Source organism: Crinia signifera, chromosome 2 (assembly GCF_055691185.1).
Source record: "Crinia signifera chromosome 2, ASM5569118v1, whole genome shotgun sequence".
NCBI classification, from domain to species: Eukaryota; Metazoa; Chordata; class Amphibia; order Anura; family Myobatrachidae; genus Crinia; species Crinia signifera.
In genome coordinates this window covers 129,588,701-129,604,874 of record NC_139218.1, presented here as the reverse complement: position 1 = coordinate 129,604,874, position 16,174 = coordinate 129,588,701, and the positions used below count along the sequence as shown (strand labels likewise).

Sequence of the window (16,174 nt, the reverse complement as noted above, 5' to 3'; positions counted from 1 at the left end):
CTCAGTTAAAAGTGGGCATGGACTAACATTATACCACACACCGTAATGCCCATTGCACATTTTAGTGAACTTTGTAATTCCAATTACACATAAGCCCACACATGATGTCCATTACATTCTATATAACACACTGCAATGCCCATGACATACTATATAACACCGTAATCCCCATAACATACTATATAACACACTGTAATGCCCATTACATACTATATAACACACCGCAATGCCCATTACATACTATATAACACTCCGCAATGCCCATGACATACTATATAACACACCGTAATGCCCATTACATACTATATAACACACTGTAATGCCCATGACATTCTATATAACATACCGTAATGCCCATTACATACTATATAACACACCGTAATGCCCATTACATACTATATAACACACCGTAATGCCCGTCACATACTATATAACACACCGTAATGCACATGACATACTATATAACACACCGTAATGCCCATTACATACTATATAACACACCGTAATGCCCGTCACATACTATACAACACACCGTAATGCACATGACATACTTTATAACACACCGTAATGCCCATTACATACTATATATTACACCATAATGCCCATTACATACTATATAACACACCATAATGCCCATTACATACTATATATCACACCATAATGCCCATTACACGTTTGACACATAAGTGCCACTTACCTTTATGCTCGATGCCAAGGGGCTTCATGCTCGATGCCAAGGGGCTTCATTTTCGACTGAATCTGCTTGGGTGCAGCAGGGTGGGAGGGTGCTTGCAGCAGGGTGGGTGCAGTAGGGTGGGAGGGTTGTGTGTGCACCCCCCCGCCTGTGCTGACAGCCAGCCAGCCATCCCCCCCCCCCCCGCCCTGCTCCGCTCCGCTCGCCCGCGTCTCCCCGCTCGCCCGCTCCCCCGCTGTGCCCGCTCCCCCGCTCCACAGTGTGCCCAGCCGGGAGAGAAATGTGCTCCTATCCTATGTAAAATTCATATCTCCCGCTGGACCGCTAGCCAATAGGCGGTCCAGCAGCCTCCAGTTGATTGGCTGCTGGACCGCAAGCGCCCATTGGCTAGCGGTCCAGCAGGAGAAGTGAATTTTTTTTTACAGTAGCACATCTCTCTCCCGGCCGGGCACAGCAGGGGAGCGGGCACAGCGGGGGAGCGGGATAGCGGGCACAGCGGGGGAGCGGGCAAAAGGAAAAAAAATATCTGAAATGGCAGGGGGGGGGCACGTGCCCAGGTGCCCCCCCCCTGAATCCGCCAGTGAATGTACTAGGCATTGGAGAGAGGAGTAAACTAACAACCTATCAGACTACTAACCTATTTTTAAAACAAGCCATAGGAGCTGATTCACTGGTACTTTATCTCTCTCCATTGTATCACTCCCCTAGGCTTAGTTTAACACCCCCCCCCCACACACACACACACACACACACACACACGCCTGTGACATGGCAGATAAGAGCATGTACTGTAAGCTAACATTTAACTACAGTAAATCAATTGGTCGCCATTCTTGAGCCAGAGAGTGAGAGGCCAACCAAGAGATTTGGGGCACAGACACAAGGCTTTGTCGTAAAGTTAGCACAGTGATGCCCAGGGCCGGTGCAAGCCCCCCGCCCGCCCCAGGCAAAAAACCCCATGCCGCCCGCCGCCCGGCCGGGGGGATGGTGCGGACGATACTGTGGCACGGGGGTGGGTCGGGTTCGGCATGTGCGATACGGCATGGGGGGGGTGCGGGCGATACTGCCGCGCTGAAATCCCCAGGAGCAGGAAGTGGGCGGCGCGGGGGGCAGCATTAATTAACAGGTGGGATGGTGGTTGGGGAGGGGAGAGGGAGGAAGATTACATACTCACCTGCTCCCTGCTTTCTGGTACCTCTCTATGGTACCTCGGCGGTTCAGTACCGCCCTCCAGTGGCCGGCGCCCTAGGCAAATGCCTAGTCCTGCCTAGTGGTGGCGCCGGCCCTGGTGATGCCCCATATTAGTTCATGGATATCTTGTCAGGGAAGCGGCACATCTGTCAGAACAGACTTTGGTCTATAGTCATTAGGTCGACCCCGGAAGGTCGACTTGCCCCAAGGTCGACAGGGTTAAAGGTCGACATGGGTCAAGGTCGACATGACTTAAGATCGACATGTGCCAAGGTCGACATGGGTTTAGGATGACAGTCATTAGGTCGACGTGAGTTTTTCACCTTTTTTTGCCGAATGTCGACACAGTCGACATGGACACAGTTGGAGATGCACCGCAGCCCCTCGCATCGCTCGCGATGCTTCGGGCACACTATTTTATTCTCCCACCACGCCCTAGTGGTGGAAAAAAGTGGTAAAAAAAAATGAAAAACTCATGTCGACCTAATGACTGTCGACCTAAACCCATGTTGACCTTGGCCCATGTCAACCTTAAGTCATGTCGACCTTTAACCCTGTTGACCTTGGGGCAAGTCGACCTTCCGGGGTCGACCTAATGACTGCAGACCTAAGTCTGTTCTGACAGATGACCGCTTCCCCACTCAGTACCTCTTAATTTTAGTGCAGTTCCAAAATATAAATGAAAGTACTTTCATGTCTGCAGCCCCTTCAATAACATGATTAGGCATTGGTGTAGAATAGATCATTTTCTGATGGGAGGGAATCAAGTAATATTAATGATTTTTCAGTTTAGATTATAATTAAATAATGGAATCTAAGAACTACAATCAAGTAAAATGGGTCTATACATTGCAAAATAGAGATATACAGTAATTGTTGCAGCATATGTTTATTATTTTTTAGGTGGTTGAAAAATGTACAAAGCTTGGTGCAGCTTCTGCTCATTACATCCCTGGAAGCATGGACAATATGACATTCGCCAAAACTATAGTGCATGAAGCTGAACGTTTATTTGGTAAGCGCTCAAAAACCTTTCCACTGGCACAATGCATTGTACCAGTTATCTCCAAACAATGGGCCAAATTCAGAAGAAGGAGTTAAGGCCCCCTTACACTATGCGATTTGGGCACGATTTTGCCCAATTCGGATGAATCGGGCCGTAAAATCGGCCCAAATCGCATGTGGAGACATGCCCTCCGACCCGATGTGCGGCCCCGTGCGCATCGGATCGGAGTCGGCAGGTCGGACGGGCTGCACATAAGATTTTCTAAATCTTATGTGCTGCCCGGAGCCGTGCGGGGACTGCAGCTGGCGGGGGGACCTACCAGAGCTGGGCGGAGGGATTAGGGGGGCGGCGCAGGGAGACGGGCAGAGGAGGAAGAAGCTGCCATCAGCGGGAGCAGGGGGGGGCGGCACAGAGCACCAGAGAGCCGAGCAGGAGAAGACGCTGCAGCGGCAGCGCGAGTGGCGCCGGGAGCAGAGCACTTTAAAAAAAAAAAGCCCATACAAACGCATAGGAAGCCATTGATTGGCTGAGACCTCTCTCAGCCAATCGCTAATTGGCTGAGAGAGGTCTCAGCCGATCAATGGCTTCCTATGCATTTGTATGGGCTTTTTTTTTAAGTGTTCTGCTCCCGAGTCCCGCCGCTGCCCGGCAGCGTCTTCTCCTGCCCGGCTCTCTGGTACTCTGCGCTGCTCCCCCTGCTCCCGCTGACGGCAGTGGCTTCTTGCACGGCTCCCTGCGCCCCAGCCCGGCCAGCTAAGTGCTCACGGACCCGCCGCCCGCCCCACTGCTCCCCCTGATGAGGATCACCAGCGCCCCCCTGCCCCTTACCACCTGCCCCCTGCTCCTCACCGCCCGCAGCTCCCCGTTACATGTGGTAAATCGCAAGCGATTTATCACATGTAAATTTGGCTTATCAAGTGACAAATTTATTGTGAGCCTCCCGGGGAGCTGCCGGGTGGCTCACAGGAGAATTGGGTCCGACTTGTCCTAAGGACAAGTCGGCCTAATGTATGGGGGCCTTAAGCATTGGTGCTGCTTACTTGAAAGCAGCAGCAATGATTAGATATGTTAATATAGTAGGAGGCATCTGGAATAAATACATGCCTCCTTGTGCATCTGTGATCCAGTGCTGCATCCAAGAACACAGCAATGGATCAGGTGCAACACCATCAGTCATCTTGTTAGTTTAACTGCGCTGGGATTTTGAGCAGCCTTAATGGTATAGTTTATGGTAAAAGATAGTTATTTAAGGCGCTTGTTGAGTAATAGAAAAAATATATATACATAAATAAAATGGTAAATAAAAATAAAAATAAATATGCAGGGATTTGGAGGAAAATATATATAGTTAGATAAAACAGCAATAAAAATAAATGAGAATAAGTAGTGAAAAAGCAGTGAAAGAGCAATGTGCTTGCCTGTTGAAAAAAAACGGGGTTAGTAAAATATGTTTACAGCCCTTCTTTGAGTATATGGTGGTAGCGTTATTTGTTGAGAGAGAAGGTAGCTCCAGGGAATGGAATGAAGGCAGTCTACAATGTCCCTACAATACCTTTTCCGTTGTGTGGGATAGGGCAAGGCAGGTCCGTGATGTAGCGCTTTCCTAGGTCTTGTTCAATGTCCCGTGGAGCTCCGTGCGGCTTTAGCGCAGCTTCATCGATAAAACCGGAAGTTCGGGCAGCGTGTTTCCGGATCACGCTCCCGGAACCAACGCGTTTCGAGTGTACCACTCTTTGTCAAGGAGTCTCCTTGTCTCCTTGACAAAGAGTGGTACACTCGAAACGCGTTGGTAGCCGGGAGCGTGATCCGGAAACACGCTGCCCGAACTTCCGGTTTTATCGATGAAGCTGCGCTGAAGCCGCACGGAGCTCCACGGGACATTGAACAAGACCTAGGAAAGCGCTACATCACGGACCTGCCTTGCCCTATCCCACACAACGGAAAAGGTATTGTAGGGACATTGTAGACCGCCTTCATTCCATTCCCTGGAGCTACCTTCTCTCTCAACAAATAACGCTACCACCATATACTCAAAGAAGGGCTGTAAACATATTTTACTAACCCCGTTTTTTTTCAACAGGCAAGCACATTGCTCTTTCACTGCTTTTTCACTACTTATTCTCATTTATTTTTATTGCTGTTTTATCTAACTATATATATTTTCCTCCAAATCCCTGCATATTTATTTTTATTTTTATTTACCATTTTATTTATATATATATTTTTTTCTATTACTCAACAAGCGCCTTAAATAGCTATCTTTTACCATCAGTCATCTGAGTGACCCTCGAGGTCACGCAAGCCTATACCTCCAAACATGATCCATTCCAGGAGGGACAAAATGATCTGTTCCTGGACTTTATTGCCATTGGCAGTTGCAGAGGTGGTAGCTGCAGCACAGTCCAAAATTCAAATAGGGGTCACATGACATGCCAGGAAAACAGCTTTTCAGAGCTTGGCCCCATTAGAATGCCATCTTGTAGAGGCAGATTAATTGGGTGCTTTTTTTAAAAGGAGGGTAGTTACTTACTTAACTCCTGGTCCCAGATGTAAAGTGTTTGTGTTTGAGACTTTGGGCTAAAATTACTAAGATGGAAGTTCTATTAGAGAATACAATTTTAGTTAGTTAGCACCTTCTAGAAGAATAGATGGAATCTGATTGGTTGCTATGGGCAACATCCCATCTTCAGTTGAACTCTCATCTTAGTAAATTTACCCTTTTGCCTCAATTTATACTGTTTCTTATTGCCACAATACAGTATATAGTGATAAGAAATGTACCTTTTGGAAATGGTAAATCAGCCAATATAAAGAGAATACCAGATAAATACCGATATTACTCTACCTCAGGAAACCACTTCTGAAAATATTTTATGGGGGTTTTTTTTTTTGTTTTTTACCAGGCGGCCTAGACATGCTCATCCTGAACCATATTGGCTACACGTACTTTAATTTCTTTGATGGGGATGTGGATCACATACGGAAGCTCCTGGAAATAAATTTTCTGAGTTATGCAACCATGACGGTCGAGGCTCTTCCGATGCTAAAAGCAAGCGGTGGTAACATAGTGGTGGTCTCTTCATTTGCAGGTCTATATGGTTTTAATCCTTCTTGTACTTGTGAACATGTTTTGTCAAACACCTCCCATGCATTGTATGACAACATCTGGAACTGATAAGACAAACTGCTTTGACATTGGGTAACATTCATTGGAGTGAATTCAATTCTGCGGCGAAGGGGCTTTTGTACAGCGAAGTTGGCTCTTTTTTGTCGAGGAAAAGCCCCCCACGCTGTCCAACCCCCTCGCCGTATTCAATGTTTGGCTGGAATCCTCACCGTCAGAGGGCGGCGAGGATTCCCTTAAACGATGAGGTTCGCCACAAAATGCAGCAGACTCCCGAACCAAGCCCCGTCGTTTTGATGGCCACACTCGCCGTTTCAACCTCGCTGAAAGGAACCAGCAAGGTGGAAATGGCGAGTGAAGGGAACAACGTTGAATACTCTGATGGGGAGCTATCAGCACTGCTCGCCATATAGCTCGCCGTCAGGGACATTGAATACCGCCCTTAAATGCACGTCATTTGTACTTGTTCATTAGCTGGGAACTCCTAAGTGAATGAGACACCATGGTCCAAGGTGATTATTAAGGATTTACTTTTAAGGGAAAGACGTATCAAGTCTTCTAAAATATGTAGAAGTAGACAATTACCATAGTTAAGAAGTTTACTATAGCAGTCAGTTATAAAGCAACATTTATTAAGTACATTCTAAAAATGATAGATTGAAGCTTATTTGCTATGGGCAATTTCTCACTGGTCTATTTCTCCACTTTACCGTTTACCGTACTGTACATCGGTACAGTGCCACCTGGTGGATATAATTTTTTTTACACCTTGGAATAGACTATTTAAATTGAGCAGAAAAACTGAATGTACTGTATTTCCTACTATGGATAATACATTTTACAGGTGAAATTCAATTTTCAGTGCAGCCAGCAGATGGCGCCCAACCAAGCTTTTCACTTGTTCCAATCAGCTGCAAGCCCATGCATTCCAGCTAGCACCCCCCAGGGGTGGTGAGCTGATAGAAGTGAAAACTGGCGTAGCTCTCAAACAGGACTTTTCGCACTGCGCCCATTACTTTGGTCGAGTTTAGTCACTATGCATTGCTAAACCCAGCCATAATGAGGTGCAATCAAACACTTCGATGGAGTATCTCTCACAATCTCCTGTGATCTCCAGGTTGATAAATGATGAATTCTCACCTACTGTATAGATCATATTCTGACCTGCAGCATTCTAAATATTCTTTCCAGATGCACATAGATTCTATAGTAAATGTGGGCAACACAGCTGAGAACAAAAATGGAAACTATATGAATAATTGCTATGTATCTATATATAATTAATATATACCTCTGAAAATCGGTGCACGTTCATGAAAATGGTACATGGTAAACGGGACAGGGCTTCGCTACAATGCCCCTATTGCAAACCACACCCTGCTGCTGTCCCTATAGGGGGCATGCCCGGCACTCTGTGAGCTGCTAGCCACTCCCCCAGCCCTCCTGACTCCCATTAATAGACACTGTGCGCATGCTGCCCGCAGGTGGGACAGTCCCAAAACATAGGACTGTCCACAATAATTGGGAAAATTGGGAGGTATGTTAATAGTGTATGTGACTTATTTTTTTGATGCCGCTGCCCAAATGGGGAGTATCACATACCAAATGAAAGCTCTTGGTTAGTAGAATAAAATGGCTAGTTGGATATTATTTGCATATACAATGAATCAACCTATACCTATATTGATAATCTGAATTAAGATGCAGCATAAATTGGATTAGATTGATGTGTGGATATTACGGTTAAAGATTTATCTATACATGATCTGCTGTTTATTGAACAAACATACATGTATAAACCTTGTCTAAATTCACAGGTTCTGTAGTGGGCATCCCAGTCCTGTTCATGCAGCATTTTTACTTAATTATTTCCCTTTAATATATTTCTTAATAGTATTTGTCACATCTGGTACAGATCTGCTGAGACACACAAAAGAAATGAGCTTTTCCAGCCACTGACTGCCTTTATTTCTGCATCCAGGTAAAATTGGATTACCTTTGACTGTGCCATACTCCACCACCAAGTTTGCCCTGGATGGCTTCTTCAGTTCTCTGCGAATGGAGTTCTACCATCAGAAAGTTAATGTCTCTATTACATTGTGTGTTATTAGCTATATTGATACAGGTAAGAAATTGTATAGACACTCACTGGCAGTTTTAGAAATCTACGCTGCTGTGTTCAAAGACACAGCATCAGTCACAGATCAGATCAGTCACGCAGCAGGGCCTCAGGAAGAAATACACCAAGTCACTGCATAGAGCAGGCATGTCCAAACTGTGGCCCTCCAGCTGTTGTGAAACTACATATCCCAGAATGCCTTGCTATAGTTTTAGCTTTCCCTAATAGCCAGGGCCGGCGCTACCCACTCAGCGGCGCCTGCGGTGCAGGGAAGCGCCGGACTGTAGAGGCGCTCAAGCCTCTCCCTGCACTACCACTCTGCTTCTGCCGGGACACTGTGCCTCCTGTACTGTGCCTGTCATACAGACAGCGGTGCCGGAAGCACAGCAACAACGCAGAGCTGACTACCGCGAGTGTCCCAGTTACCAGTATTTTCAGCAATAGCCTGGACACCGCTGGGGCAGCTGCAATGTTGCTGTGCTTTGCGCTGCCTGTGTGACATGCGCGGGACACGCCTGGAGCTGCAGCTACAGCATGGACTGCCCTGCTTTCTCTTCACTGCCTGGGGTAGGTGTACTGGGCTGTCTGCCACCAACCCCAAAACTGCTGGGAAAGGGGGGAGGAGTAGGTTGTCTGGAAATAAACACTTGCTGAGTGCTTTCACCCTAGACTACCAGGGAAAGCAGAGTTATAATAGATAAACTGCTTATTTTAAAAACAATTAAATGTGCTTATCTAAAACCACACAAATTAAATGTAAGACATCATGAGAGAGAGAGAGAGAGAGAGAGAGAGATATCCGTGCGCAAAAACTTATGAGAAAAAAGCCAGTGTCCAAATCTGAACAATAGTACCACAGGAGTGTATCCTCCACACAGTCTCTTTCAAATGCACTCAGGTGTATATAGCCCGGCAGCTTAAGCTCTTCCTCTCATGGAGGTAATCCTGAATCCACAGGTGTGTTTTGTCTACAAAAGAAACGATAAGAGCAAGCGCACTATAGTGCATGAATCAATTTTAAACAATTTATTGAAGGGTACACAGAAGATAAAACAGGTAGCGGGGGTCACCTACCACAACAAGCGGCACTAGTCGCCGCAGTAGAATCGCATAAACTGCTTTTCCCAGCAGTAGTTTGTAGGAGAGTTTACACTCAATTGTGGCATCCACAGCAGCAGCGGTTGCAGTCTCACACCCCACAGGTTCAAAGTTCTTGGTCAGAGAAGACGCTAGGCTACGGCCCAACGCGTTTCGTCATCGACTTCGTCAGAGGGCTGGCCTAGCGTCCCTCTCTGACTCTATTTAACAGAGTAGGCTTGATTACAATCCTGGTAGCACCTGATCAGTTAACTCACAATAGCTACTAACGATCTGCACTTTCAATGATAGTGCTCCAATTTACCTCAATTATTTGAACTATCTTTATTTATAAAACGGCCACCAAGATTATATAAACCTTAAAAACATATACAACAAACATTTGCACCCCAGTATTTACATAGGAACAATATTGACAGGAATGGTATATAAGCATTTCATTATACAATAATATATAAAAACAATTACAATTATAAAAATAGTATAAGACAATAAATATACTAATTCCCTCACATATAAATGGTGACGGAAATGACGGTACAAACACATCTAAAAATAATTTCTTCTTATATAGAAACAAGTTTTCATAAAAATGTTTATGTCCTAGAACAAAGATATTTCATGAAATGTTGATAAAAGCAACAATGAATTATCCAACAGAATATAATGACAGCCAGGTGATATATAGCAGCAAGTTTTCTTTTTTGATCCCATGGTCATAAAAAATACAAGCAAGCGATCAACAGCAGCGAGGATATTAGTTTTTCTTTATTTTTCAATTCCTGTGTATACACCGGATAAAAAACAAATACGATAAAAAATATATATAACTTAGCAGCATACAAGAAGGACCTTTATCATATACAAGCTGCGGTTTTTTATACCAATATGGCAATAAGGGCGTACAAAACAGACAATAATGAAAAATATAATAATAAAGTGCTCTAGAGTATTAATAGCAGCATGAACTTAAACAATTATATCTTTATATCAAGGCAGCATGCACGTACACAAAGATGATGGTGGAATATATAAAGTGCTGTATGGACTTAATAGCAGCATAAATGTGCAAATGAACAATGCTTGAAAAAAGGGGCTCTTCATTATACAATAATATATAAAAACAATTACAATTAATTTTAACAGACAATAATGAAAAATATAATAATAAAGTGCTCTAGAGTATTAATAGCAGCATGAACTTAAACAATTATATCTTTATATCAAGGCAGCATGCACGTACACAAAGATGATGGTGGAATATATAAAGTGCTGTATGGACTTAATAGCAGCATAAATGTGCAAATGGACAATGCTTGAAAAAAGGGGCTCTTGTATCTCAATAGCGATTTTTGTTACTTAATAACAACTTTTAACCGATGAATGCTGTAATTTCCAGCCCTTGAAGGACTCAATGAAGGGCTGGAAATTACAGCATTCATCGGTTAAAAGTTGTTATTAAGTAACAAAAATCGCTATTGAGATACAAGAGCCCCTTTTTTCAAGCATTGTCCATTTGCACATTTATGCTGCTATTAAGTCCATACAGCACTTTATATATTCCACCATCATCTTTGTGTACGTGCATGCTGCCTTGATATAAAGATATAATTGTTTAAGTTCATGCTGCTATTAATACTCTAGAGCACTTTATTATTATATTTTTCATTATTGTCTGTTAAAATTAATTGTAATTGTTTTTATATATTATTGTATAATGAAATGCTTATACCATTCCTGTCAATATTGTTCCTATGTAAATACTGGGGTGCAAATGTTTGTTGTATATGTTTTTAAGGTTGATATAATCTTGGTGGCCGTTTTATAAATAAAGATAGTTCAAATAATTGAGGTAAATTGGAGCACTATCATTGAAAGTGCAGATCGTTAGTAGCTATTGTGAGTTAACTGATCAGGTGCTACCAGGATTGTAATCAAGCCTACTCTGTTAAATAGAGTCAGAGAGGGACGCTAGGCCAGCCCTCTGACGAAGTCGATGACGAAACGCGTTGGGGCGTGGCCTAGCGTCTTCTCTGACCAAGAACTTTGAACCTGTGGGGTGTGAGACCGCAACCGCTGCTGCTGTGGATGCCACAATTGAGTGTAACTTCTCCTACGCACTACTGCTGGGAAAAGCAGTTTATGCGATTCTACTGCGGCGACTAGTGCCGCTTGTTGTGGTACATGACCCCCGCTACCTGTTTTATCTTCCTTGTACCCTTCAATAAATTGTTTAAAATTGATTCATGCACTATAGTGCGCTTGCTCTTATCGTTTCTTTTGTAGACATATATATATATATATATAGCCTGACCCTAACCCCCTCCTTGCCCCAGTACTGCCAAAACTGCTATCTACCTTTACCATATTAGCATTTAATGGTACAGTAACTCCGTGGCAACAAGCATGAAACCCCTAGTATTATAATATGTAATAGGCATTATAGTTGTGGCATAATGTGTAATAGGCATTACAGTGGGTTATAACATGTAATATTAATTATGGTGTGTGCCAATGTGTTATGGGCACTACGATGTGTGGCAATCATGTGTAATAGGATTTACAATGTAAATTATGGTGTAAATTTTGCAGCGCACTATCACTGGTTTTGCTGTCTGTCTGTCTGTGTGTGTGTGTGTGTGTGTGTGTGGGGGGGGGGGGGGGGTAGCAATTAGTTTTTTAACACAGGGCACCAAGATGTCTACATATCTACATATGGTATTGCTGCTGCTTAACCCATTATGTGTTTTTTCATCATGCTCCTTCAGCAGGCATTGAGGGCGCAAATTTTTAGTTTGCAGGGGGGGCGCCGAACATCCGAGCACCGGCCTTGCTAATAGCAAAACTGTAGCAAGGCATGATGAAACTTGTAGTTTCAAAACAGCTGGAGGCCAAAGTTTGGACATGCCTGGCTTTGAGGATCTCCGTTTCAGGATCAAACACACCGCAAAAGTGGTAGCGACTGTGCCTGCATTCGTTTTGCAAATAAATCTTGTCTGTGGTCGACCAGCAAGACACCGGTTGGGGCACAGACACATTGCAGCTTAGCTGCTACTGCACCTTGATAGTGTCCTATATGGATTAGTTCCTACTACTGTAGGGCAGTAAAGCTATGCAAAATGGGGAACCTTCATAGGAACATAGTAACTAATTAAGGCTGAAAAAAGATGTTAGTCCATCGAGTTCAACCTATCTAACTTGTAACTATTAAATTGAGTAAGTCATATCTACCAAATCGGTTACATCTGAACGATCTTTATTTTATTTTTTCTTCTATATATTTTATTATTACAGTTAATGGAAAAAAGTATCAACTTTTGTAGCTGAACATAGTATAACGTATGAACACACCTGTTAAGTAGATCATTGTACAAAGAATCCTATGGATACTGTATGGGCAGCTCCGCAGGCTGCAGAATGGTTGACCAGAGTGTCTCTTGCACGCTTTGGTGCTTCTGCAGCAGCACAACTGGATGCATGGTGCAGATCTAGGCATCATGGAAAATACTTGTAGGTGACATGAGGCCGCAACAGTGCTGTCCCTACGCCACGTGCGATGTCACCGCTTCACACCCCTTCTTACGAGCCTGCTTAAAAATGGACTCCTACTTTAACATACATAGCCTTTTTATTGGTCAAAAAAATGTATTGTGTCTGGAACAAACCATGTTATGCAATGGAGAAAATTAATGTATAATGTTTCTCTGCACAGTAAGTCTGCTTTTCCATTTAACCCGCACATTAGACCGCTTTATTTTTACACCACAATTTAGATTTGTTTGATCACAATCCACCCGAATCTAAATCTCTCTGTACATGTTACCTCTGCTCCATCTGCAGTGCAATCAGTGGAGTAAGTTCGCCCCAGTTGCCCGGAGACACACACACACACACGGGATGCAGTTAAGATCCCGGCGGTCGGGATCCCGGCGTTCAGAATCCCGACGCCGGAATCCCGACCGCCGAAATGCCGACACTTTCTCCCTCCTGGGGTGTCCACGACACCCCTGGAGGGAGAATAAATTAGTGTGCCGAGCGTAGCGAGGCACCGGGCCCGCTGCGTGGCGAGCGCAGCGAGCCCGCAAGGGGGGGTGATCCACGTCCCCCCCTTGTCGGCATTTCGGCTGTCGGGATTCCGGCGTCGGGATTCTGAACGCCGGGATCCCGACCGCCGGGATTCAATACTGAATCACACACACACACACACACAGTACCATATATAAATATATGTATGCATGTGAGTAAGTATGTATGTAATGTTTAAAATAAAGAGTGTGATGTCTATGGTCCTACAGGAGGGGAAAGTCATCCACAGAAGCAATATTGAAGGCTTTCAATGAACTGATTTAAATTTGCAGGGGAGGAGAGGTGCCTCCTTGGTTGCAGGAGTCCGGCGACAGATGACTCCATTGCCTCCCAGAGTTCTGCCTCTGAGTGCAATATGTTTTTGCCCATTAAAGTTTGCTAACAAAGCTGAATCAACCCCAGAAAAGCTTCTGATGCATGAACTAGCTTATAATATATATTTTTTAAAAACACACATTGGTAAAAAGTGCTGTTGAAAGTGTGTCATACTGTATGTTATTAATAATGAAAACATATACATTAATCTTGCAGACTCTGCTCTAAATACGGTGTCGCATGTGATCCAGCAGCCTGCTGCTCCAAAGGAAGAATGTGCACTTGAAATCATTAAAGGAGGAGCTTTACGACAAAGGGAGGTGTACTACCAGTACCAAGCCACCAAGATCCCCTTACTACTGAGAGACTGGGCCCCTGAGCTACTAGAATACCTTGTTCTAAAGAATTACAATGTGGATGGCCTCAATAAAAAGGAGGAATGACTTGCAATCGATGAAGACAAAAAGTAACAATTGAAAAAGAACAACATAGAAAAAGATATAAAACATATAATATGAGGACAACACAAATTGAATGGGAATAGTCTGTGTACAAATATCACCAAATCACCAGCACATCTGGATAGTAAATACTGCTAAGGAGCATACACACTAGGTGATTTTGACCTTAAACAATGGAGTACTGTAACTATAAATTTTGCTCCCCATTTTTGCCAAACAAGTTTCAAAACCCCACCCAAATCTAATTCTCTCTGTATATTTTACAACTGCCCCCCTTCAGTGCACATGGTTTTGTCCATCTAAGAAGGATTGTGTCAGAAAGAGTGAACTAGAATAAGGCCCATTGTTACACACCGTAATGCCCCTTACACATTATGCCACACATCATAATGTCCATTACACATTATGTCACACAGTGTAATGCCCTATACACATTATTCCACACACTGTGTTATGCTACACAAAGTAATGCAGATAGTGACAAAACACTGGGGTCGGGGTCACACAGGGGGGTGACATTTGGGACAATACACATGGGGATATAACAATGGCTGGGACAGAACACAGAGGGGGTGCAAACACAGTGACTGAACATGGTGGAATTCACACGGGGTGGGGGGGGGGGCAATATGTGGGACAGAACATGGGGGTCACACAGAGGGGTGGCATTTGGGACATGACACCGGAGGGTGACATAATGGCTGGGACAGAACAGAGGGAGGGGGGTGACCAGGGACATGCGGTGAGGTAAATGGTTTAAGAGTCCTTGGCAAGTAACAGAACCAAATATGCACACAATATATGAGCCATGGGCATGGGGTACATGCCGGCATTATACACATGTGCAGCAGTATACACTGCTGAGGATTTGCTGAGTTTTGATAAGAGATGTGCAGAAAAGGTAGCCAGGCAAGGCACTGCCTCACCTGCCATAGACTTTTTACTCCAGAGTTTTGACTAAAAAATTATTAAAATAATAAAAATAAGAGTTTTTTAGTATATTCTTTGTATTTTTTACATACTTTATCAATTCAAAACTTCGGCAAATATGCTACTATGACAGGAAGGCACCTGCCTCACCCCACTTCACGCCACTGGGGGTGACAAAGGGACAGAACACAAAAGGGTGAGTGACATAGGGACAGAACACAGAAGAGGGGGTGACAGGGACACAACAAAAAAGTGAGGGGTGACAAATGGACAGAACACAGAAGGGACAAAGGAACAGAACATACAGCAAGACATCAGGGTGTCTGCATATCACAATTCTTAGTAGGTGCATGTGGGCTAATCTGCCCACATGCACCTCCGTGCCTTCCCCCTGCTTAGTCACTTGAACTGCTGAGCAGAATGCTAGGTTTCTGGCTGCCTGGGGACTCAGAGCTTGATGAGGGGCCTTGGAGGAGCACAATCTGAGAAGCTAGTGTGACAGTGCCCCTGTTCGGTGTGGTGCAAGATGGCGTACCTTAATCTGGAGCTGGTGACGGCGGCGGCTTCTGGATTCTTTGCGGCTTCTGCTGGAGAACCTGTGGCAGGGAACGGCACAACCCAAGGGACCCACAAAAGACAACGCTACTTCGGTTAGCAGCGACAAATATTTATTAAAGGAAAACAACTGCACTAGTCGCTGTGATATACTCGTACACATATGCAAACATCAATAAGAAAGATAAAAAAAACACAAAGACAATGACATCAAAGAGAGCAATATTAAAGACAATAATATGACATCACTAGAATACTATACCGCACATATAACACTATACTGCACATATAACACTATACTGCACATACAACACTATACTGAACTATAGTCCCTGGTGCAAGGAAAACAGTCAATGAAGAAACGGTCCCACGCAGGAAGATCCTCACAAGTACAAGGGTAGGCCCTACCTTAGTGTGCACACTACTATATAAAGGCCAGAGCACAGGGACACCTCTGGGGTGGACTGCCACACACCTCCCTGCTGGAAATTTGCCTGTCCGCAGGCAACTTACCCGGACCAACAAGTTCTTGACAAAGTCCTGTCAATGTCCATGACAACATTCAAACGCTAAATGAAAACAGGTGCGAACAATT

At 44.2% G+C, this 16,174-nt stretch overlaps 1 protein-coding gene across 3 annotated transcripts in view; it reads left to right on the top strand.

Moving 5' to 3' along the window:
* The window catches only part of HSD11B1 (hydroxysteroid 11-beta dehydrogenase 1), a 53,628-nt gene extending 38,546 nt beyond the window's left edge, over window positions 1-15,082 (top strand). For all 3 annotated transcript variants that reach the window (XM_083172822.1, XM_083172823.1, XM_083172821.1), the window contains 4 exons: window positions 2,789-2,900; window positions 5,795-5,980; window positions 7,997-8,140; window positions 13,850-15,082. In XM_083172822.1, coding sequence (XP_083028948.1) covers window positions 2,789-2,900; window positions 5,795-5,980; window positions 7,997-8,140; window positions 13,850-14,076 — 669 coding nt within the window. In that variant the 3' untranslated portion in view covers window positions 14,077-15,082. The remainder of the gene's footprint in view (window positions 1-2,788; window positions 2,901-5,794; window positions 5,981-7,996; window positions 8,141-13,849) is intronic.
* Window positions 15,083-16,174: the final 1,092 nt, after the last annotated feature.